Below are 26458 nucleotides of genomic sequence, written 5' to 3'. Positions count from 1 at the left end.
TTATAAACTTAGAGCAGTCTTTTTCTATGTTTCAGGCAGAAAAAATTGGCTGGGCATCATGGACAAGTGTGCTTGGTTTATGCTGCGAGGGGATTTGGCCAGTAACTGGAGAAGTCACGGACGTAACTGCCTCTTCCCTCACCAGTGACAGAACAGTCCTAGCTACTGGGGATGATTTGGGATTTGTAAAGTTATTTAGATATCCTGCTAAAGTATGTGTTTTTCTTTAATTCTCCTAATGATCATAACTATAAAAATGGTTAAGGTAATGCCCTTTCATAGCATTTCACTGTTGTAATATGAATATCACATATGGAATACATGATGTTGTAATATGAAAGGTTCATAACTTACTTCCTGTTCTTGACATCATGTATATAGCTTTTATCTAGAAGTAGTATTATAATTTATGATCCCATATCTTAAGTTATATATTATATTGTATGGTTTCTGAGTATTAAGTAGTATAAATATTCCTTTTAGAAGAATCATTCTTTTAGTCCTAATATTAAATAATTTTAGTATTCTTTTGATAAAATATATATCATTAACACTAAATACAAACTCTTGATATTTACAACTTTAACATTTAAAATGTTCTGATTAAATATACTGCTACTGCTACTGCTAAGTCACTTCAGTTGTGTCCAACTCTGTGCAGCCCCATAGATGGCAGCCCACCAGGCTCCCCGGTCCCTGGGATTCTCCAGGCAAGAACACTGGAGTGGGTTGCCATTTCCTTCTCCAACGCATGAAAGTGAAAAGTGAAAGTGAAGTCAGTCGCTCAGTCATGTCCGACTCTTCGCGACCCCATGGACTGCAGCCCACCAGGCTCCTCTGCCCTCGGGAGAGACAAGAGCACTGGAGTGGGTGCCACTGGCTTCTCCGCTGATTAAATATAAAGCACTATAAATTATAATACCTCTAAAATCAAAGTAAACAACGTTGGTTTACTGTGATGAATAATGCTATTTTTATAAAACCAAACTGTAGAGATTCTTTGAAATGTACATGGCCACATTAACTGTGTGCTGTGTGATGACTAAATCCTTTTACTGCTTTCTTCTGTTCAAACTCCTAGAGAAGGAAATGGCAGCCCACTCCAGTATTCTTGCCTGGAGAATCCCATGGACAGAGGAGCTTGGTGGGCTACAGTCCACGGGTTGCAAAGAGTCGGACACAACTGAGCGACTTCACTTTCTGTTCAAACTACTGGGAAACATTAGGCTTTCACTTAGCACAAAAATAAAATTCATGAAATCAAGTATAGATACATATTTACTTGTCACAAATTCAGATGAATGTTATAATCTAGCACCAACATGAACATAAATATAAGTATGAAATATGGCACTGAAATAATGATATTCAGTGCATGATGGTCTTAATTAATTCATTTCAACATTGAAATGAAACCAGAAGTTTTAAGAATTCCCGTAGAGAACTCAGGTACCCAAGAAAATATTTCACGAGTCCTTGTTTTAGATATACTGAAGTTGTAGTACCTTATTTAATAAGAATGTGCTCCAATAAAACATTTGTTAGTAAAAATCTTCACTCTCCATATACTAGATCGTACAGAAGCCCTAAGAATATGTTCTAGAATGTTGGTCCACAGATTTCTTCTTCTCCTTACTGTAGCAAGAACCACAAAATCGTAGGAAACTATCTTCTTCTGGTGTTTTCATGACAGATTTCTCTTCGATTTCAGCTGATTTTATTGATTCCTCGTTTCCAGAGAATCCACTGATTTAACTAATACTTACTATGTTTTGTTTCCCTGGAGAAGGAAATTGCAACCCACTCCAGTATACTTGCCTGGCAGGCCACAGTCCATGGGGTTGCAAAGTCGGACACAACTGAGCGACTGAATGTGTTTATTTAAGACATTTCTTATTTTAACACCCTTGAAAAGATATCCCTATAAAACCTGCTTATGACATGTTGATCTGAAATTTACCTATGTAATCCAGTAATGCTAGTGTTCTAGATTTAAAAGTTACCAGTATCTTGGATTTTTCCTTGTATTTAAAAGAAAAATACATTACTGTGTGTAAATCTGCTTATAATCAAAAACACTAATGAATTACAATGAAAGATATTTACATGGATATATACTGAAATGTTTGCTAATTACTTTTTTTTAATATGCCAGTGCTGTATGTACATAGGCATTCGTATCCTGATTTTCCCAGTTATTGTTTCTTTCCAACAATAATATGTGTGCATAGCCATTGTTTTTTAAAAGATATCCACCATAATTAACTATTACTATATTGAATATTTACGGTATTTAAAATGTTTCACTGCTGTAAGTCAGTACTATGGCAAACGTTTTTTGTGTAGATAAGGTCTCCTTAGCATATACTCTTAAAAAGGGATGGTGAGACAAAGGTCAGCATTTTCATACTTTTCAATGTAAAATACCAAGTTGATTTCCAAAAGAGTTATGCCCATAGTACTAGCAGTGTGCAAAACTACTAGTTTATCCTGTCCTCACTAAGTTATTTTCTCTCTTTTTTTTAAACAAAGTGCCTTTGCAATGATTAATTTCCAATCAGAGATTAAGAAAGAAGTTCAAAATTATAGAAACTTTTCAAGTAATAAAATTTCTCAGAAATTTGAATTTTTTTCAATTTTTAGGGAAAATTTGGAAAGTTTAAGAGGTACGTGGCCCATAGTACACATGTCACAAATGTTCGCTGGACTTACGATGACAGCATGTTGGTCACCTTAGGAGGCGCAGATATGTCTTTAATGGTTTGGACAAATGAAATGGAGGGCTATCGAGAAAAAAGACCTTGTGATAGCGAAGAATCTGATATAGATTCTGAAGAAGATGGGGGTATGTCATTTTAAGATATTTTAACAAAAACATAGAAAAAATTTAGCACAACTGATTTAAACTGTGGAAGTTTAATAAGTAATAATAATGCTTGAATAATTATCGTTTCAGTCTTTTTGGTCTGTTTACCACCAGAATTTTTTTTGTGACTCTAAAAATAACAGGTTGGCATATACTGATGACTCATTCTTCATTTAGCAATGTGTGATAATCATACTTTAAAGAAGTACTATTAAAATAAAATTATAGTATTGAACCTCATACTTTAAAATAATTTTGTTTTTTTCCTATTATACTAGTAATACCCACTCATTGTAGAAAAGTTAGAAAGTACATTTTGCAATAAAAAAATGAACACAGCATCCATAATTTGAATACTCAGAGAGGTAACTTCTGTTAACATTTGGGATGTTACCCATAGGGGTATGTGTATTTATATACATTATCTTTATTTTTTTTAAACAAAAATGGCATCATATTGAGGTGGGTTTTTTTTTTGTAGCTTGCTATTATCACTTAATCAGAATTCTTTATCACTGAATATTCTTCTACATCATTTTTACTGGCTGTTTGTTATTTCATAATTTGACTATAACACGATATATTTAACTTATTTCATATTGTTTAACATCCTTGTATCCTATTTTTAAGATCATAATTGAGATCCTCAGCTATAACATAGAGAATAATTCTTATATTTTGATGTTAGGCTATGACAGTGATGTCACGAGGGAGAATGAAATCAGTTACACCATCAGAGCCTTATCAACAAATATTCGCCCAATGTTTGGAATCAAGCCTCATTTGCAACAAAAAGAACCCTCAACTGATGAGAGGTAACAGTCAAATTTAAAACTAGATGAAGAAAAAGATACCAGTATTAGAAACTGAACTGACTGCTCAACTGAATTAATTTTTTGCAGAAAGTAAGTAGCGGTGGCACTCTTGATTTTACCGCCCCGCCTTCGCTTAGAAACCGTGCTTGTCCTTAGACACGCTGGTAATGACGCTGTCCTTTGCAAGTAGCTTAGGGAATGATGCATATATATAAAGTCTGTATGATTAAAGGGATCTTACTCGCTAACTTTTATACATATATGTGATAGGGTTTCAAGAAATAATACAAACTGAACCTAGTATGTTTTAGGAAGCACATGAACCAAAGAGATGCTTAAGTTTTGAAAAGGCCCTTTTATCCATGTGCATTTGATCAAGGATAGAAAGTCATTATTTTAATTTTTTCCCAAAAAGGCAAGTTGAAGTATAGCTTGTCTCTGGGAATTATTGGTCTTTGTCAAGAATCAGTGAATCAAAATAAGGCTATGTGCACTGCAGTCTATGAGGAAAGAGAACTTCATTTAACAAATATTTTAGTGTAATGACAGATCAAGAGAAAAATTGTGAGCCTGATGTTTTTAAAATCATTAGAGAAGATAGAAAACAGTGAAGAGGCTTGTGGATCAGTGAACTGCATAGAGTCACTTAAAAGGCGGGAGACGCGATGGTCTGTTTGGTGGTGTGAGTTGTATCTGACTCTCTGTGACCCCATGGACTATAGCCCACCAGGCTCCTCTGTCCGTGGGATTCTCCAGGCAAGATTACTGCAGTGAGTTGCCATTTCCTTCTCCAAGGGATCTTCCCGACCCAGGGATTGAACCCCGGTCTTCTGCACTGCAGGTGGACTCTTTACCCACTGAGCTATGAGCGAAGCCATAAGGGCATGAGAAGGGGCAGAATATTAAAGCAGAGGCATGTTTCTTTTAATGCCGCTGATCTAAATACTTGCACGGTATTCAAGGTTGAGGTGACTTGACTCTGACTTTGAAGACAGTTCAAAGGGCATGGTTTTTGGAATAAGATCCCAGGTGATGCCAATGGTAAAGAACCCACCTGCCAATGCAGGCAGACACAGGTTCGGTCCCCGGGTCAGGAAGATTGCCTGGAGGAAGGCATGGCAACCCACTCCAGTATTCTGGCCTGGAGAATCGCATGGACAGAGGAGCCTGGCAGGCTGCAGTCCGTGGGGTCGCACGGAGTTGGACACAACTGAAGCAACTTAGCATGCAAATGGGTTAAAATACTCATTTTATTGTTTGCCAGTTGTATGACCTTGAGAAACTTTTCATTCTTTCTGAGCCTCAGTTTCCTCAGAGGTAAAAAAAAAAAAAAAAATTATAATCCACAATTTATGGAGTATTTCATGAAATGAAATAATGTATATAAAGAATTTAGGTAGTAATTCTTCACCACCCCTTTCTTGGACTAAAATACAAAGTAACCTAAGGAAATACCTGGTTAATACTGACACACTTCCTTTAAAAAAAATTTTTTTTTACTGTAATTTAGGCCACGTCACACTACTTGCGAGACCTTTGTTCCCCAACCAGGAATTGAACCCAGGACCACAGCAGTAAAAGTGCTGAGTCCTAACAACTGGACTCCAGGGAACTCCCTAAGAGCTTTTTCTTTTAGTACTGAAATTAAATATCCACAGAGTAATAAATACTACCTGTATATTTATTAATTAGAGCTGTATCAGTATGTAAATGTGGATGTTCATAATTAGAATATTTTCAGTATAGTACTTAAATATTCCCTAAAAGAAATTATATGTCACAGGTAATGAAAAATATAATATAGGGAAGAAGAAACTCTAGATATTCTCATTAATCTTTTTTCATTTATTATATTGATTTTTAAAGAAAATATTATCATTTATCAGATAAATGGAGTATGTCAGAAAATGTGACCTAATTTTAATCTGTAGACCATCCCTCATGGTAAAACACTTAAATTTCCTCCTTGATTGTGGAAGTGACCCAAGTTCTGACAGAAATATTTTACTGCTCACAAAGAATGGTTGACACTGTCATAATTGTAATCTTTGCTGTTAACTTGCATTCTCAAAATTATTTATTTATTTTGCATTTTGTTCTCAAATTATTTTATAATTCAGCTCTACTAAATTCTCCTGAAAATGCCAAGGCAGAAAAGTCATTATTGTGATTCATAGTTAGGAGGCCTCATTTTCATCAAATGCAAGAATCAAAGGAGATAAAAATGAAGGTTTTTTTTCATCAACTTTCACTTTTGTGAAGAGGTTAAAAAATGGTCTGTATACATAATTGTCTTCAGTTTTAAATAAAATAAATCATCATCAAATACAAAACATTTTTTAAACAAATAAAATGTTTGTCAAATGTCTACTTAAAAGGAAAATATTTCTGATGACAATTTGACTTTATTTAGTTGATTTTTTTGTGGATTCTTTTTTCCTAAATGACATTAATAATTTTATATTTTTCTTTTTCTGTTTAAGTATTTTTATGACAAGTCAATGTATTTAAAGTAGTTACTTGTCAATCAAATTTCCAATATTTTTTAATAAATCAGAACAGTGTGACATAAAATTTAGGCACTATTGTATTTCCTTAGAATTTTATTGACATGTTACCTTTATTCTGTCTACTAAACTGATATATTTTATTCACCATCAATTTTCATATCTGTTTATCTCCTTTTTTCTCTTGCTTCTTTTGAAGGCAGGGAGTAGTAAGGTAAGTTATTTTATTTAAGAAAATATTTTACTCAAAAATTTATTCTTCTGTTTTGGTCTTTGTGGTATTTTAAGGTATTGATTTTTTTCCTTATAAAACACTGAACTAGTTTTGCTGAGAAAGAATTAGAAAATGAAAGAGAACAAATCCTACAAAAGAGTTACATTTGAAGATACAATATGTCAGCGTTGTTGTAAGGGTCTTCCTTATAATCAGTGTTTTTACAGATGACTTTTCATAAACGCCTGTACTCTAATAGTTTTAGTTTTTCCTTAAATTTCAAAGACTTGTAAAAACAGTAATCACACATATTTCTCAGTGAAAACTTTTCCAGTTGATAGCAAACCTGTTAGTTTCATGTCATAATTAATATATTCATTAATATAGGGCAATAATGATATTTACATGTTTAATAAAATTATATGTACAAGAAAGGACTGTTCGGGGTCGTTTGATAGCTGCCTTTAGTAAATAAAAGTGTCTTCAGACAGTTTCTGAAACAGGACAGGATGGAAAAGCCTCGTCTGTTTTGGAAGTTAAAAAAGGCACCAGCAGGGAAATGCTGACAGATAAGATGAACAAGTAAATTTGAGAAAGATTGTTCAGAGCTTCAAATGTTAGGTACTCCTTAGTTATTTTGGCAGATAGCAGGAATTCACTCTGTTTTAAGCAGGAGGTGATGTGTGCAAAGATATGAGTCTGGAGTGTGATGTGACTTCTTTAAAAGGCCCTCATAATCTTACACTATTTTAGCAGAAGTAAAACATTCAGACCTAGCATCAGACCTGGAATAGCTTCTTTGGGACTGAGCTCTGCATTTTAAAGGAACATTGACAATTTACAGTGAACTAGAAAGAAACACAGGATAAAGGAAAGTTGGGTGGCCACTTCACATAAAGAATAATTCATCATTTTTGGAATCACTAGTTTCCAAAAAAAAAAGAAAACTAAGTGGAGATATAATTGCCATCTTACAAGCAGTTATTCATGTAGGATTTAGTAAATGCCCACTTGTCATCAGGGTTGTGAAGGGATGTTCTAGACATGTAAGAGAATTCTGGTTTCATTGGGAGGGGGGATGAGATTAACAGCTATGATCCTTCCAGTTCTGTTCAGCCATTCTGTTGCTATGGGGAATTTTTTATAGTTACCTCTTTGTTGGAACAGCCTCAAATACCACATGGTCTCAAGACTCCCTCTGCATGCTTGGTTACGTTGGCTGACTGGGAATCCCTCTGGAGTCAGAGGAGGGGGAGCTTCGGTTCCTTAGACAGTCCTTAATAGCAGTGCAGTGCTACCAACCTTTTAAGTTAATAAACATTAAATAAGCTTAAATATTTTGTTTGAAATTCAGTTTGCACTGTGGAAAATAAGAGTGGCAAGCTATACACAACATAGAACATGTTGAATTCTTTTCCATTTCATCTTTTTTCTTCTGATTTCCCTGCCATTAATGGAATAATTTAAGCCTTTTTTATTTACAGCAATAAATAAAAACAATAGGCCTTTACTATATACCATATAGTTTATCTGCATTCAGTGTGTATAAGTATTTTATTACAGGACATATTTTACTACTATTTTCAATTCAGATTTGTGTTGTAATCTTTTCTCTTTTTTATCTGCTGCTGGAAAGAGGCTCCAGGTAACCTTCTCTCTTTGCTCTAGTCCATGAGGCCTGATTTTGTCTTTTTATTATCTTTGATATTTACCATTAATGAGCTGTGTTACTTGGTGTTCTTTACCTCTGTTCACAGCTTTCCATGTTTTTCTCCTTTGAAATCAGTATCCCTGAAATGACTATATCTTAATAATTGGATTCATACCTGATGGGTTACAGTTCATGGAGTCACAAAAGTCAGACATGACTTTTTCACTTTAATAATTGGATTCATGACATATAAGTAACTGCCTTACTAAAACTTAATCCATTTGATTTGTATAATTTTCCAAGTTGTATAATTTTAAGCAATAATATATCCTATATAAATTATCTTTATAAAAATTAAAATATGCTTAATTGTTATACAGGATTTAGAGATAAAAATTATACACTTATTAAAGCTGTCAGACAATAACACTGAATAAAGGTCAAGAACTTGGAGGAGAAGGCAAGGCTGCTCCCATTCTTTAAAATGATTTTAGCAGAAATATTTTAAAATACTAAATAATATAAAGTTAATTCTATTGATTACTTATAGACATTTTAAAAGTATGTGAAAAAGGTTTGGAATCAAAAACTTTTGTGATAATTTGAAAAGTCCTTCATATAATGTTGCAAGTGCAGAGCTTTTATGTCACCCATCATGGCTCTGTACTTCTGCATGCTGCCTCACATACATACGAAAGCACATGTCTGCTACATGTTCAAGACATGACACTTTCTTTACTTTTTATAGGTGTGTACCTTGAAAATCACTTTGAAAATGCAAATATATTGTTATGCCTTTAATTTTGTGAATTTATTCCGAAATGTTAGAGTTTTCTTGACTGGAAAGTTAACTTGTATCATTTTCAGATTTAGTTGTTACTCAATATTAAAATTTGAAGGGTGAGGTGATATATGATTGATTTAGATTCACTGTTCAGCTTATTAAACATTTGAATAATGACTATCTGAGTTTAAACTAAATGATGTGAGTTTAAAAAACAAGAATAAACAGAAGGCTTTTTTTAGGGAAGAGTTGCCACATTTAAATAGCTGAAAATGGGAGCTCCATATACCTAATGACACATTATAAATAGATTCTGAGCTTAGTGGTGGAAACAGAGGGAGAGGAATAGATTTGAGAGCTACTGTGTAAGTTTGCAAAATATGAGGTAAATAGTGAAAAGGAGGGCAGAGGAGTTGGAGGCAATAGTAACAGCCTTTTACAGAGTCGCCGTAAGAGGTCTTGTGCACCTAACTGACAGTGTTGCCATAGACACACTAGGAACTTCAGAGGAGAAGATAAAGCACAGAGGCCCTGGTGATGAGCGCACGTTTGAACTCAGATGTGATTTACATCGCCAACAGTATGGGAGGTGTATAGAAATATTTTCAAAATTCAGGAAGTATATATTGAGTACTTGCCATGTGCAAGATACTGAGATAGCTACGTTAGAGCAGTAATCTAGGCTGTTGTTGATAACGCACCCCATCAAGAAGCTTTTGAGTTTGTAAAACTAACATTTGTATATTTTTATCACCAGTCTGTTCTTGTGCTACAGTATTAGTTGCATTTCTGGAACATACATCAAAGAAATTAAAAGGAAAGTGAATAGAAGTTCTGACATTTTCTTTCTACCTTGCTGCCTTAGAAGATACCAAGATATAGAGGGTAGAGTCTAGTGAGAAACACAGATTGGGTTCACTCTTGGGGTGGAGTGTCGGACATTGCTCTCTGGAGGGCTGAGAGGAGCTGGGTGAGGGCGCCGGGTGACGCTTCCCCTCCTCTCTCCCGCTTCTCTGCTTCAGGCCTCCGGTGAGCAGGGCCCCACCGCAGCCAGAAAAACTCCAGACCAACAACGTCGGCAAGAAAAAGAGGCCCATAGAGGTGAGGACAATCCACCCCCCGGTGCTAACTTGTACCTTAGAATGTGTCCAGGGTTTATTCTGTTTCCTTTCTGTAGAACACCCAAATCTTACCATTATTCTTTATGAAAATAAGTGTATTGAGTATTCTTTTTTGTTCAGTTGTAAACATTGATTGCTTAACTGTTGAGTCTGAGCTTGGATTGACATCCTCTGTTCCCTTTTTTTTTTTTGTCTTTTAGTTTTCTATGAATAATGCCCTGAATTGAACCATATCTCAGAGAACTTCTAAATGCAAATGTATGGAATGATCTATGGTTTATAGAAGCATAGTGACCTTAGAGTGTCCTGTACTTAGTGGTTCGAACTTACAAGCTAAAGATTTAATATTTATACTAAATCAGGAACTTTCACCCCATGAGATATTCACTGTAAAGTCTAATAACAGCCTCGCTTCCAAGCAAAGAAACTGTCCACAATAATTGAGCAAGAGAGAAAAGTTCTCCCATATTTCATGATTTCATAATCCTGGTATCAGCGATAACAAACAGACTGCCGGGTGTGTGTTAGTCGCTCAGTCATGTTTGACTCTTTGCAACCCCACGAACTGTAGCCCGCCAGACTTCTCTGTTCTTGGAATTCTCCAGGCAAGAATACTGGAGTGGATTCCCTTCTACAGAGGATCTTCCCGACCCAGGGATCAAACCCTGGTCTCCTGTATCGCAGCCAGATTCTTTACTATTTGAGCTACAGGGAAGTCCTTAAGCAGACTGCTCAGTGAGGTCAAAAGCAAGGTGTAAAGCTGTGGGAGGTGATTGTTGTACTTTCTGCCCCACTCAGCCTTGCACGGTCAGTGAGAATGGGCACGTGGAGTAGCAGGATTACCGTGAGCACGAGTTATCAGGGACGGCGTGCTCAGTGTATGGAGCTGATAGACTCTTTAGATGCTTGGAAGCACACCACTTGGACCTAATTTATCCTCAGTCATATGTACAGATCAAATATTTTTGACTAACAGTTAACACAAATTGAAATATTTTTCTTTTGGACACAAAGTATCTCAGTGTTTAACACACGAAATCTTAAGAACTAAAATTCTTGGAGTCAGATGACAGTGTGCTTCCCTTTTCATTTTTATAGATCTACGTAGAAAAGTATGGAATGTGTGTTTCAGCTGCTCAAAAAAGCTTAAATAGAGAGGTGCATCTAGCTTAGTTTTGTGCTTGAAATTTATAAATCAAAAATGCATCCTCCATTTTGACTAAAGACCACCAGTACTGTTTACAACAAAGTAATGGTGAACATTTAGACATGAGCAAATGTATAATGATTTTATTTTTGTTTTAGGACCTTGTGTTGGAGCTTGTTTTTGGCTATCGAGGCCGAGACTGCAGGAATAATGTTCATTATTTAAATGATGGTGATGATATAATTTATCACACCGCATCTGTTGGAATTCTTCACAATGTTGCTACAGGTAGGAAACCCTAATTCTCCATTCCCCTCTTTTTAAAATTGAGAATTTTTTATTTAGCATCTTAAAACTCTGTTAAACATATGAATAATTAAAATACGTGAATCTGGAATATGAATATTTCATACTGTAGAACTTGCTAGTAATATTTTAAGGAATTGACAGTCTTGAGGAGAGTATAGCACAGCATAAAAGGACTTCATGATGCAGAGAGCTTATGGATCTTGGTTAGAAGTGAAGGATGACTGGGTGCTGAAAGCATGTTTCACAGCAGAAACATTGGTAACTTTATTCTGTTTCCTCGCAAGTGGTTGTCTGATAGTTAGTGATTGAAAGGAACATGTTGGGTGAGTGATTGCTAGGGACTGGCGGTGGAGTGGCAGTGTTCATGCTGAGCACTTGGAAAGCCTAAAAGGTTAACTAAGAAAGCTGCTTGCTTGTGACTTGACTGATAATACCTGTTAGATCCAAGAGATGGGAAAATATTTCTTGACGTCTATTTAACTGATTGTATTGTTGAAAAAGTTCTCTAAGCATCATTTGATGACCAAGGATGTGATAATCCTACTGTAATACTCTTTATTAATTTTGAATTGCTTTATTACATAAAGTTATAAACTTCGTAAAGTCAGAATGTTGTTCAGTTGCTCAGTTGTGTCCAACTCTTTGTGACCCCACCATGGACTACAGCACGCCAGTCTTCCCCGTCCTTCACCATCTCCTGGGACTTGCTCAAACTCATGTCCATTGGGTCAGTGATGCCATCCAACAAATTTATCCTCTGTCATCCCCTTCTACTCCCGCCTTCTATCTTTCCCAGCATCAGGGTCTTTTCAAATGAGTCAGCTCTTTGCATCAGGTGGCCAAAGTATTAGAGTTTCAGACTCAGCATCGGTCCTTCCAGTGAATTTTCAGGACTGATCTCCTTTAGGATGGACTGGTTTGACCTCCTTGCAGTCCAAGGGACTCTCAAGAGTCTTCTGCGACATCACAGTTCAAAAGCATCAGTTGTTCGGCACTCAGCTTTCTTTATGGTCCAACTCTCACATCCATACATGACTACTAGAAAAACCATAGCCTTGACTAGACAGACCTTTGTCAGCAAAGTGATGTCTCTGCTTTTTAACATGCTTTCTAGGTTGGTCATAACTTTCCTTCCAAGAAGCAAGCATCTTTTAATTTCATGGCTGTAGTTGCCATCTGCAGTGATTTTGAGCCCAACAAAATAGTCTGTCTGTTTGTATTGAAGATGCAGTTTATTTAGTACAAACATTTCTGGCTTTTTTTCCCTCTGGTAGCGTCACTCTAATTAGGTAGAATGGATTATGTGAGTCATAATCCCCTACCCCTGGTCAGTATTAATCATTAATATGGTATATCTGTTTTAGTTTCCTTAAGAAAAAGATTCATCAAGATTACACAAATCAATGGTAATGTTCTATTCAATACTTTAGGTCATTACAAAATACCTCTTATTAATAGAAAATCCTCTTTGAGGCTTCACTTATCCTTCACAGAGAATATAGAAGATAAGAAAAGACACACTACATAAGGATGGAAGTGTAAACACATTTCCATGTTTATACGTGTCATTTGCCTTAGTTTCCTGGATTTTAGTTACTCAGCTCCCTAATGATGGAATGTAGAGAGCCGGGGTAGAGGGGTGCCTAGGCCTCTGCCCCAGTGGCCTCTCTCTGTTCTGCAGGTTCATTGCTGTGCGTATAGTCCAAGAAGTCCTCATCTGATAGCTGATCTACTGATTTAGTCAGTAGCGCATATAATTATTTGTTTCTTCCTTTAACTGAACTCAGCCCTGGGAAATATGAAGCACATTTTACTTTGAGAAGTTGAAAAGTAATGTTAGCTATATTAAATGTTATTCAAACATGGTTTTCTTTGGTTTTGTTTTGCTCTTTGGAGGACCTAGTGTTGATGGCGCCCTGTAGCCTGGGCCCAGTCTGCCAGCCTGGCCTCGTCCCCCGCCTCTCCATTTGGCTTGCAGGAGCCTCCCTTCCCTGCCTCCTGCACAGTCACAGTCTGCCAGGGCCTCTCCACTGTTGCTGCTACAAGATGAATCAGATTACTTCTTTGATCAGAATTCTTTCAGTACCTCCCCACTGACTACAGAATAAATATAAAATTTAATAATAGGCTTGTTTTCAAAATCCTCTGTAATTCTAGTTCAAACTTGCCTGTCCAATGATATTTCTCACTTGTCTTTTTTGTTACCCTGTATTTCAGCCAAACGAGCCATCTGTATGCATACCCACGGCTTCCCTGCCTGTGTATCTTTGCTTCAAGTATTCCTCTTCCTGAAATGCCTGCCCCAGCTGCATTCACATTTCCAGAACCTGTTGTGTCAATTCAGGAGTGCCATCTGTTCATAAGAACAGATCGCTGCATATTTCCATAGCGCTTTGATCTTTAACTCTCTTGTGGCGCTTGATGTCTCCAGCCTGGTTTTACATGGGTTATGCCTTTCAGGGTTCACTACGTTAAGGATTTGTCAGTCACGTTTACATCCTTAGGATGAAGTATATATACTGTGCTCAAAAAATAAATGTTAAATAAGCAAGGAAGTTAAACACAGCAGTTTATTACTCTGAGTAAAGTGCATTTGACTATTTCACATTAAAGTTTTCAAATTTAATTTTCAAATTCTTTTTTTATAGGGACTCAGAGTTTTTATCAGGAACATAATGATGATATTCTGTGCCTCACTGTAAATCAGCACCCCAAATTTATCAACATAGTGGCAACTGGCCAAGTAGGTATGTTTCTGTATTTTAAAAAGAAATAGTATTAAGTAGTCGTCTTCTTTAAATTAACTCAGTATCCTAGGGGAAAAAGACTGAAACACTTCTGTGTATTGTTTGAAATGCATTTGTGCGTGAAGCACACATCCAGTTTTACCATATTATTTGCTTCCAGGTACTTTTTTTTTCACTTTGCTTATCTGTATCGGTTCAGACAGTTCAGAATGAAGAGCATTGTATTTTATGATGGTTGAAATAGTTGGATTTAATTGTTTAGCAGAAATTTCTGAGCAGCAGAAAGTTTTAATTTAATAGCATGTAAAGCAGGAAGGAAGAGTCTGAGGTGGGAGTGGTAAGAAAGAGGAGCTGAGAAGTGACTGACGAGAGGGCAGAGCCTCTGCCTCCGGGGACACCCTGGAGAGCTGAGAAGCCGAGCCCATGGTGTCGGTGAGCCCTTCGCCCTCTCCTTTGGCGGTGATCAGATTTGCCAACTGGTTTTGAACTCCCCTATCTTGCTATTTTCTTTCAACTCTAGAAAATTTTGACAAAAGTCATAACTCCACAAGCGAAATGGTGAGCGGGTGGCAGGTCTCTGTAGGACAGACCTACCAGTGACGGACCACGGTGACTGTGGAGCAGCAGGCTGATCAGCGCGGCCGTCAGAGCCCGCGTATAGTGCGGAAGGATGGCCGAAGCCGTTGGGTTATTGGGCTTCGGTGAGCCTCAGTGGCTAAGGCAACTTTCCAGGCATTTTTTTCTTCTTGAAGAAGATAATTTAGGCTTTAACACGATCAGTTAGCAGGTTGTGCTCTGTTATCTATTCGTTCTACAGTTATGCCACAAAGACCCTTTAATCTTCGTTTCTGTAAAAATTTTCTCCTTTTAAAAAGAAAGGTCGGTTCTTAACCTGTTACATACACAATATTCTAAGCTTTGAATGTATTAGTTATTTACATTTTATTGATGTATAGTTGATACATGATGTGTTAGACTCTGATGTACAGCAGGGTAGTTCTTTTCTGTTATGGGTTATCACAGGATATTGAATATAGTTCCCTGTGGTATATAGTAAGACCTTGTTGTTCATCTGTTTTATATATAGTAGTTTGTATCTGCTAATCCCAGACTTCCAGTTTCTCCCTCCCCCGTATCCTTTCTCCTTTGGTAGCCATGAATTTGTTTTCTATGTCTGTGAGTCTCTCCCTGTTTTATTAGTGAGCTAATTTGAGTCATGTTGTGGATCCCACATATGTGTGATGTCATATGGAATCTGTCTTTTCTCCTTTTGACTTGCTCGCTTAGTATGATAATCTCTGGTCCATCCGTGCTGTTGCAGATGGCGTTGTTGCATTCTGTTTTAAGGCTGAGTATTATTCTGTTGTGTGTATACGTACCATGTTTTCTTTAACCATTTGTCTGCTGATGGACGTTTAGGTTGCTTCCATGTCTTGGCTCTTGTAAATAGTGCTGCTATGAACATTAGGATGCATGTATCTTTTCAAAGTAGAGTTTTCTCTGGATATATGCCCAGGAGTGGGATTGCCAGGTCATATGGCAACTCTGTTCTTAGTTTCTTGAGGAATTGCATGCTGTTTTCCATAGTGGCTACACCAATTTCCATTCCTAGCAACAGTGTCCTCTGGAGGAGGAAATGGCAGCCCACTCCAGTATTCTTGCCTGGAGCATCCCATGGACAGAGGAGTCTTGTGGGCTCCAGTCCATGGGGTCGCAGAGTCAGACACGACTGAGGGACTAACACATGCATACATCTAACAGTGCAGAAAGGTTCTCTTTTCTCCACACCCTCGAAAAAAATTGTAGACTTTCTGAGGATAGCCATTCTGACCTGTATCAAGTGATTGGTTTGCATTTCTCTAATAATTTGTGATGTTGAACAGTATGTCTTCTTTGGAGAACTGTCTGTTTAGGTCTTCTTCCGATTTTTGATTGGGTTGTTTGTTTTCTGTCATTCAGTTCTGTGAGCTGTTTGCATATTTTGGAAATTAAGCCCTGTTGGTCAAATTATTTGCAGATATTTTCTTCCAATCTGTAGGTTGTCTTTTCATTTTATTTATGGTTTCCTGTGCTATGCAAAAGCTTCTAAATTTCCTTAGGTCCCATTTGTTTATTTTTGCTTTTATTTCTATTGCCTTTGTAAGTTGACCTAAGAAACCATTGGAGAATGGTTCCTTTGCATCGTTTTACTTGTTTCAATCAATGTTTCTCTTACTTTATGAATTTAGGAGAAACAATTATCTATTGTGGGCCTGAAGGAATGTTTTTATATGTAAGTGTTCTAACCTCTCCTTAGGAAGCTCTGTTGTAAAATGCTTCCTCATATAGAACAGAAATCTGTCTCTCTTGCATTGTGATTCACCAGTCCTCATTTTGGGGCACCTAGAATATTTAGACTGTGATGGTTAGGTCTTTATCTGTACTCTTTATTTGCCCCAGGCCCACAGATATTCCAGGATAAGCCTGTTTTCCAAAACCAAAACCCTCAGCTTTAAACGGTTCTTTATGTGACATAGTTTCAAGTACTGTCATCATTTAGTTGTCATCAGAGCATGTTCAAATTTAAAAGTGGTCTATCCTGACCGGTCTTCTCAGCACAGTCAAGTACTTTATTGCCTTTTCTCTCTTATTCCAGGTCAGGACACAATACATCTACATTATCAATATGTCCTTGAAACAATAATTTCATAGGCTTCCCAGGTGGCGCTAGTGGTAAAGAACCCGCCTGCCAATGCAGGAGACATAAGAGACCTGGGTTCAGTCCCTGGGTTGGGGAGACCCCCTGGAGAGGGAAATGGCAGCCCACTCCAGTATCCTTGCCTGGAAAATCCCATGGACAGAGGAGCCTGGCGGGATGCAGTCCATGGGGTCACACAGAGCTGGACACAGCTGAAGCACACAGGGACATAAAGTTCTAATAAAGCAGAGAACAATTGTCTCTCTAAAAAAGGTTTCTAAAGTTTTCTGCTTTCTTTCTTGCTAAAGATTATTGACTCTAAAATTTTTATTAATAAGTATTGCTACTGTAAATTACAATGAATTTCGTATTTTCTTTTTTGGCAATCTTTTACTCAGACAGAAAATGTTTAGTTAAAAAAAATAAGAAAGGGGTTAGTTTGTGGCCTGAATTAAGAGGCTTCCTTTCCTTGAGTTACATGCCAACTTGTACCATCATTTCTTTCAGATGATTTAGATCCGATTCTTCGCTTCAAGTAGAGCTACATAAAAGCCCAAAGGATCTATTAGCAGGGCGTCTGTAAACCGAAATAAAGTCATATCACTTTTAAACCATATCAGGACTATTTTAAATGTTTTTCTAGTTTCATGTAAGTCACTAAAGAAAATACTGATCTAAAGATGAAAAGGTCATATGCATATAATACTAATATGCATATATAATTGGAATTAGTGGCTTCACTTACAGTATACTCAATTTTACATAATTTTATATATGACACAGTTATTTAAATTATTTAAAATTATCTTATGGCAGTTGAGTCTTTATAAATTTTGCATATAGTGTTTATGCTGTTTCTGGATCATTGTTTTTCTGCTACTTTTCCATTATAGGTGATTCAGCAGACATGTCAGGTAAGGAAATCTATCACTTTCTATTTTACTCATATTGTTAAGTAGTGATAGCCTACATTTTTATAGAGTAATAAGATAGCTGAACTATTTTGCGTTCTTTAAAAGTCAAGAATACATCATTTTAATGTCATGATACTGAGCCCAATCTACAGTAATTTTTTAAACTGATATATTTTGACTTTCTTAGCATGCTCAGAATTGTTATAAGCACTTTACTTGTAATACCTATTTAGTCATCACGAGAACTCTCCATAGTAGGTATTAACCTGCCAATATCATATAGCTGGTAGGAATAAAGGTAAAATTTGATCTTAAGTATGAATCAGTAAATTTTATTGCCTAGAAATAAAAACTTTTCAATTACTGTTTTTATATAATCATCAAAATTATTGCATATGTTAGATCAACAGAACATTTAAAGATTTGAAAATAACTTTTTATTATTGAATTTGACCATGACTTTGTGAAGTTACAAACCTCTTAGATGAACAAATGCATGTCAGTTGTTTTTAGATATTATAATAGCTTAGGCTTTTTCAACTCAGTTTCAGTTCATTTATGATAGTAGTAATCACCAGTCTGATAAGAAAACACTGCCCAGTGGTTTGCACACATTTCCTTCTCCTCCAGGATAAGGCATGGTTTTGTGATTTGACTGTTTAGCCACAAATGTATTTGGCACAGCAGACAGTGGCCTTGCTCTCTGGGCTACACTCAGGAGCAGAGGTTCGCAGACTTAGCACCCTTGGGCCACATCTGCCCACCACCTGTTTTTGTACAGCCCATGACTAAGTATAGGTTTTAGTCATTTAAATAGTTGGAAAATATCAAAGGAAGAATAAAATTTCACAAAACATGAGCAGTGAGGAATTCAGATTCCAGTGTCCACAGATGAGGCTTCTGGACATGGCCCTGCCCGTTGAGTCACGTACTGTCCACGGCAGCTTTGGTGCTCTCGTGGCAGGGTTGAGGCAGAGACTGTTCTGAGCACTCACCACTTTCCAGTGCAGCTTGGCACACTACAGGTCACAGTGGTTCTGTTTTAAAGCTTGACAGGTTTTGAGTGCTGCAGGTACTGCTATATTCCACAACATTTTGTTGTTGTTGAATTATAGTTGATATACAGCATTATATAACTTTCAGGTATACAACACTGTTATTCATTTTTTATAGCTTATATACCACTAAAAGTTATTAAGATAATGGCTATACTTCCCCTGTGCTATACAATATATCCTTACCTATTTTGTACAAAGCATTTTTTATCTCTAATCTCCTGCCCCTCGTCTGCCCCACCGCTTCCCGCTCTCCTTAGGTCGCCTCTAGTTTGCTCTCTGTATCTGTGAGTCTGTTTCTGGGTTGCGTATATGTCCACGTGTATTGGTTTTTAGGTTCTACATATGAGAGGTGTCGCGTGGCATCTGTCTTTCTCTGACTTATCTCACTGAATACAACATTCTCTAGGGGTACCCACTTTGCTGCCATTTGGTTTTTAACCATGGCATATCTGTCCTGGCAAAACAAGAGAGGGGAAAGGAAAAATAGGCTGGATGTCAAACTATAAAGGCACAGTGAAATGTGGATTTTGTTGTCAAATGAGATGGTAGAACGTTGTGCTTTTTATGCAGTGATACTGTAGCTGTGCTGAAAGAATACAGTATATGTCAACATTTTCACACTGACTTTATTCCAGTATCCCCAGGTCACAGGAAAGCAAATATCAGAAAAATCAGGAACTTTAAAACAGTACCTTGAGACTTCCCTGGCGGTCCAGTACCTGGGACCCCAGGCTCCCACTGCAGGCGGCTCAGGCTCAATCCCTGGTCAATGAGCTAGGATCCTGCATGCAGTGTGGTGCCGCCAAAAATAAGCAAAATAGAATTTAAAAATTATTTAAACAACACAATATCTCATCACAACAGAATTTCTTCAAAAAATAAAAAGAAAATTTGGCTAAAACCTCAGTAAGGTTCTGAATGACTCATTTGTTAGCTAATTAGGACAAGCTGTTTATTGCTGGCTTAATTAAGTCATGTCTGGCTGCAATGAATGAGTGTCCAGACAAAATAAACTTGTTTAAGATCTTTTGCCAAGAACCATTGCTAAAACAATTGAGGGCTTTGCCACCAACATCAGTAGACACTAAAAACAGGCAAAAAGGGGGCAGATGATTCTCAATGGTTCTTGATAGGTTGACAGATGTTGCCAGTTGTTTATTGGAGGAATCAGTGCTGACTTTTCAGTGACAATTTGCCTCTATAAATGGTCTCCATGTAACAACTTGAAAAGATAATGTTTTCAAATAACTTAAGAAAACAGTAATTCAGTACAACCTGAAGTGGAATCTGTTAAGATGTACTACAACTGAGGGTGGTAAAAATATGTGTGGAGCAAGAGCAGAAAAGAGGACATAGTTTGTAAAATTTACAGGCTTATGGACTTTAAAGGCACCTGAAGCCTATGGTTTATTCTCTGTGTTATTCCTCAGCAGCTGCTTTGTGAAAAATATTTCAATCTATCGTGTATAATTGAACCTCAGTATTTTGTTTTTGAGAGTCAGCAGTTAACTTTATTTGCCCTCATAGCCTTAACCGTCATCAATTCCATTAATTTCTATCAGAAATAGAAGGTGAATGTCCGGACTTGCCCTGCCACAGCAGTTCAGTGGTTTAGCAGTAGTAACATTTTGTTGTTGTTGTTCTTTGCAATTTCTGTCACTCAGAGCCAGGACTGAAATTTTTCTGAGATGAACTGCCCTCAGTCTCTATTATGGAAAACTGAATGGCTTTGGAAATGAGTTTTTGCTGCAGATTTGATAGTGTTTCTTAATGATTCAACCTGAAGTTACAAGGAAACTACAATTGCAGTTACACACGTTGAAATTACAGTGCTTGTATGTGAAACTCATACTGCAGGAGAGTCATTTGGCGACAGCTAATCCTTGAATCTCAAGCCATGCCGAACTGCACTGTGCGTGTCTCATCCTGTCAGAAATTAAGACGCCAGCTTCCCTTTCCCACACAAATTTGCAGCAAGTATATTTTCTGGGCTCAAATTTCAGTTCCAGCAGCATTTTTTTAGATCTTGTTACAAATGTAAAGAAAATTGCCATATTTTAAAAATCTGTTTTAACTGTACAGTTGAAGAACTTCCACCTAATGTTCAATTTATAGTTATTATTCTGCAATATAATACATGCTAAAAAGACAAACATCAGGCCAGAACGCTAATACAGTTTTCTGAATGCCTTCCAAGTGGTTAACATATTCAGTTAAAATCATTTGCTTTCAGACTGATATTCATATTTGACAGTACCTATCTGTGAGACATTGTCAGAATTGAAAACATTATAGGTCATCATTAACAGATGAACATTTGTAATTTTTTTTAAAAATAAAGAACTTTGACTTTGAACCCTACTTAAGTGAATTAATATTCCCCCTCAAAAAAATTAATTCTCATTAGTAGATCAATATTATAAAAATTTTCACTCAGTGAATTTTATCAATAAAACTTTTGTGGAAATTTGTTTTCTACAAAAGAAAATTGTTTCCTTGTATTACATAAGAACCTGCATAATATCTTCAATTTTGTCTCTCTTACAGTAGAAGTTTGCTGAGTCCTACTCTAGAGGGAGACAGGCAGTAAATAAGTACATTTTTTAAAATAGCATGATCTAAGATGGTGATAAACATGATAAAAAACGACAGGGTGATAGCAACAAAGCAGTGGTTTTCAGGAGTGTTAGGATTTAGCCAGGCCAAAAATGATACTAAACAGCGACGGCCAGAGGGTGGTCTGGGGGCTCCAGACTCAGGCCTGGTTTCAGACTCCTAGACCAGCCACACCCCCAGTGGTCCTAGAGGGTCAAGGCATGGCGCTCCTAGATCTCTGTCTCTTGCAAAGCACTGCTCCGGGGGCCACACAGAACCTGCTTCTACCAGCTTCTGCCCAGGGTGGCCGCTGAAGACTCAGAGGCCAGGATTTGTTGTTGGAGGCTGATCGCGTAAACATGGAGCGACAGCGACTGAAACAGCATACTCCCGGGAGAAGGCAGGTATTCGGTGCCCAGATGGACAAATAGCCTTATCGACACAGGAAACATTTCAGAAGTCAGGTTCTTACACCCTGGCAAGCAGGCCATTCTAGTGATGGTGAATTCAGTCCTGCTGTGTTAACTCTTTGCTGTGGGGGCCCTAACGCTGAATCAAGAAACAGGAAGGTTAGTGTGACTGGAGTAAAGCCTCTGAGATGAACTTTGAAAGAGGTTGGGTCAGTCACGTGGGGCTTCGCAGGTCATGGAGAGGAGTTTGCATTCCTACGAAGTACAGAGTCCATCACCAGAGAGTTGTAGGCAACGGAGTTTATGTGATCTAATTTATACTCTGAGTACATCACTTTCTGCACTACTAAGAACAGAGAGGAAAGAGCCTCCAGAAAATTGGGAGGCTCTTGCCGTAGTCCAACCAAAAGACATTTTAAACTAGGGTGCTAGGAGTGAAAATAGAACTAGGCAAAGATGGCTTAGATTTTCGAGGTAGGTCCAGCAGTCTTTCTGATGGACTGGATGGGGGCATGATGGAGAGGAAGGAACAGAGACTAAGTTAGTTTCTTGCTTGAGCAGCTGGCTAAATGAGACAGCGGAATACTTTGGGGGAGAGAGTTGGGCAGGAAGAAATTATCTGCAGTCATTAGGAATGAAGGGAGTGTAGGTTCAAATGCAGGAAAACTGGTAGGTTTGGAGGTGGGAAAATAAGGAAGATCCTCTCTGATGGCTTTTGCTGCTATTTCATCATCTGAGGGTGAGGAGGAGGTGCTGAGGTAGTGGGAGAAGTTTCAAAATTCCCACTTTGGGATGTGGAAGAGTAAATGCATGTGTTAGGGAAGGTATGGTCTAGTTGCCATCTGAGTACAGTAGCTGTGCTTTGAGTAGACCCTAAGGGGACATCTCTTCTCTCTGGCAGAGTTTGTTCAGCCCACCTAAGACTGTGAGGAAGTAAGAATCTGACACTTCTGATCCTTAAGGCAAGTCAAGGAGAGAGAGCTCTGTCTGGAATAGGTCCCTATAGGCAGTTCACTACATGACTTAGTGGTCTTCCACAGGCCCTCTCATGACTGAGAAGAAGGAAGTTGATCATTGCCCAGGGGTGCAGAGGGAGGGTGCCCGCCTGCCTTTGCCGATTCAGGAGCCCCAGTGTGCTTCCCGTCCCTTCCCCTCTGCCATCCACAGCACCAGCTTCACCCACGAGGCTGCTGTATTTGTGTTATAGAAGGGTTGGAGTTATATGCTTCCTTGCCTTTTCATCAAGTGGGAAAGAGAATAAAATCCTCTTTCAAAACCACAACCTAAAATCAGTGCTTCCTGGGTCTTCCCTGGGTGGTCCATGGGCTAAGACCTCTCACTCCCAATGCAGGGAGTCCAGGATTGAGCCCTGGTTAGGGAACTAGATCCCGCACGTTGCAACTAAGACCCAGTGCAGCCAAATACATGAATATTTTAAAAATAATAATAAATTAGTACTGCCTTTTAGCCTGAGTGAGTCATTTTAAGATGTGAGCAAAGCCTTGAACTGAATCACTGATGTTGGGGCTGAGGGGGAGGGATGAGAAGGATTGTGGGATGTGTGGAGGTCTTATCACAATGGGCATAGACTATGACTATGCAGTGTCTTTCCCCTGAATCGCTTGTATTGCATGAGGGAGGCATGGATTCCTGAATAAAATCAGAGCTTTATTAAGAAAGAAGGAAGGAAGGGATGCTGGGTCCAACATTAGTAGTAATGTCCAGTATAGAGGAAGTGAAGTGAAGTTGCTCAGTCGTGTCCAGCTCTTTGCAACCCCATGAACTGTAGCCTACCAGGCTCCTCCGTCCATGGAATTTTCCAGGCAAGACTACTAGAGTGGGTTGCCATTTCCTTCTCTTGGGGATCTTCCCAACCCAGGGATCGAACCCAGGTCTCCTGCATTGTAGGCAGATGCTTTTTACCGTCTCAGCCATTGGTACACTTAATGGTCCATATTAAAATATTATTTTTAAAATGAACTGTTTACTATGCTGCATCAAGGCAAACTGCTGCTGCTAAGTCGCTTCAGTCGTGTCCGACTCTGTGTGACCCCATAGACCGCAGCCCACCAGGTTCCCGCATCCCTGGGATTCTCCAGGCAAGAGCACTGGAGTGGGTTGTCATTTCCTTCTCCAATGCATGGAAGTGAAAAGTGAAAGGGAAGTCGCTCAGTCGTGTCTGACTCTTCGCGACCCCATGGGCTGCAGCCTACCAGGCTCCTCAGTCCATGGGATTTTCCAGGCGAGAGTACTGGAGTGGGGTGGGGATGAAAAAAAATCCTTTAAAACTTTGATTCTTATGAAATCCACTTGCAATTTTAAGAGACCCTAACGGGCTTCCCTGGTGGCTCCATAGTAAGAATCCGCCTGCCAATGCAGGAGACACAGGTTCAACCCCTGGTCCGGGAAGATCCCACAGGCTGCGGAGCAAGTAAAGCCAGGCGCCACAACTCCTGAGCCTGTGCCCTGGAGCCCGGGAGCTGCAACTCCTGAGCCCACGTGCCTCCACTGCTGAAGGGCCTGGCGCTCTGCTCAGCCTAGAGCCCACACTCCGCAGCTCAAGAGGCGCTGTGCAGCCGCAAGGACCCGGCACAGCCGTAAATAAACTAATAAAGTTATTTGAGAGAGAGGGGTCCTATGTGTCCTGGAGATGGAGAGTGAAGCATGGTTATAGATTGTTGGTAGGGTTGATTTTCCGGAGAAAGTCAGTGTGGCAGCTAGGTGCTGATAGCACGTGCCTCTAGAGGCTGGCTCTGCACCGTGGCGTGCGACCCCGGGCAAGGCACTTCACTTCTCTGAGCCTGAGTTCATAGGAACACAGGACTGCCCAGAAGCAAGAATCGGAAAGGACGGGATGTCCCTGGGCACACGCCAAGTCCGTGAAACGTGCCTCTCTGGCAACCTCAGGAAGGGCAGCAGCAGGAGGAGTATCTCAGCTACTCAGCTTCAGGCATGACCACTTTCAGATTACAGGAGAGAGCCAGACGACATGATTCAACCTTGTGTCACGGCATCCGGCCCCATCACTTCATGGGAAATAGATGGGGAAACAGTGGAAACAGTGGCTGACTTTATTTTGGGGGGCTCCAAAATCACTGCAGATGGTGACTGCAGCCATGAAATTAAAAGACGCTTACTCCTTGGAAGAAAAGTTATAACCAACCTAGATAGCATATTCAAAAGCAGAGACATTACTTTGCCGACTAAGGTCTGTCTAGTCAAGGCTGTGGTTTTTCCTGTAGTCATGTGTGGATGTGAGAGTTGGACTGTGAAGAAAGCTGAGCGCCAAAGAATTGATGCTTTTGAACTGTGGTGTTGGAGAAGACTCTTGAGAGTCCCTTGGATGGCAGGGAGATCCAACCAGTCCATTCTGAAGGAGATCAACCCTGGGATTTCTTTGGAAGGAATGATGCTGAAGCTGAAACTCCAGTACTCGGGCCACCTCATGTGAAGAGTTGAGTCATTGGAAAAGACTCTGATGCTGGGAGGGATTGGGGGCAGGAGGAGACGGGGACGACCGAGGATGAGATGGCTGGATGGCATCACTGACTCGATGGATGTGAGTCTTGAGTGAACTCCGGGAGTTGGTGATGGACAGGGAGGCCTGGTGTGCTGCGATTCATGGGGTCGCAAAGAGTGGGATACAACTGAGCGACTGAACTGAACTGAACTGAACTGAAGGCAGGCCTTGTGGCTAAGGCAATGGCACCCCACTCCAGTGTTCTTGCCTGGAGAATCTATGGGGTCGTGCAGAGTCGGACACAACTGAAGTGCCTTAGCAGCAAGGCAGGCCTTGAGAGTGTCCAGTAATTTAAATCTTAAATATTGCTACTGATGTAAGTTTAGAGCACTCTAAATGTGTAACAGTCTCATAACATAGTCCTGCCTATATGTTTTAAGATGTAAATTCTTGGTATAAGTTCTTACCATCTCATTTGGTTTTTTAAGGAAAACTTTGAAAAGTTCAGTAATTCCGTTTACTGAAAGTTACTTGCTTTGTAATTTATGAAATATTAAATTTGGAGAATATTGAGTGTTCTTTCTTAAAAATCCATTAGCTACATCATCACATTTAGACAAATACCATATATGGATTGCCGAGTTTCTTTTTATAGATATAAAAGCATTTCTGTATCATAGAAGACCTGTTTAATATTTGTCACTGGCAAAAAATTATAGAATGATCTCCATTGTGTGTGTGTGTGTAAATCACCAGCATTTCCTACTGAATTAAGTTGACCAGTTCCTCATATCCTTTCACCTTTATTGAATGAGGAACGTTCTAATTTTAGTCCAGTGCTTAAATTATTGTGGTCAGTTTTTCACACATAAATGCTCTGTTATGTGGTAAAATTTTATGTCTATTTCCATGTTGGTTTTATTTTTTTGCAGTTGCATAAATCTTTGAACAATTTTCAAATTCAACTCCCAGGGTTAATATATTGTAACCTTGTGTGAAGAACTGTCAGCTTTATCATTGTATACTATAAATTGTAGATGGTGTAAAATATAGTCTAAATTTATCAGACTGTTTTCTTCAGAGACTAAAATTTCTTTCTCCATCAAGTGATTTTAAGACAGCTTGTCACTATGTAATATTTCTCTATTTTTGCAATATTTGTAGCAGATTTATAATTTGAAGC

The 26458-nt window shown here is 38.6% G+C and overlaps 1 protein-coding gene across 1 annotated transcript in view; it reads left to right on the top strand.

Moving 5' to 3' along the window:
* Positions 1–26458, top strand: part of EML5 (EMAP like 5) — a 151301-nt gene that overhangs the window by 108665 nt on the left and 16178 nt on the right. The window contains exons 25-33 of the mRNA XM_052646355.1: positions 36–212; positions 2644–2845; positions 3555–3681; positions 6388–6402; positions 8039–8047; positions 9860–9938; positions 11264–11393; positions 14063–14161; positions 17732–17752. Of these exons, the coding sequence (XP_052502315.1) occupies positions 36–212; positions 2644–2845; positions 3555–3681; positions 6388–6402; positions 8039–8047; positions 9860–9938; positions 11264–11393; positions 14063–14161; positions 17732–17752 (859 nt within the window). The remainder of the gene's footprint in view (positions 1–35; positions 213–2643; positions 2846–3554; positions 3682–6387; positions 6403–8038; positions 8048–9859; positions 9939–11263; positions 11394–14062; positions 14162–17731; positions 17753–26458) is intronic.

The sequence above is a fragment of the Budorcas taxicolor genome, chromosome 10 (genome assembly GCF_023091745.1).
Source record: "Budorcas taxicolor isolate Tak-1 chromosome 10, Takin1.1, whole genome shotgun sequence".
Lineage (NCBI taxonomy): Eukaryota > Metazoa > Chordata > Mammalia > Artiodactyla > Bovidae > Budorcas > Budorcas taxicolor.
This window is presented reverse-complemented; position numbering and strand designations above follow the sequence as displayed.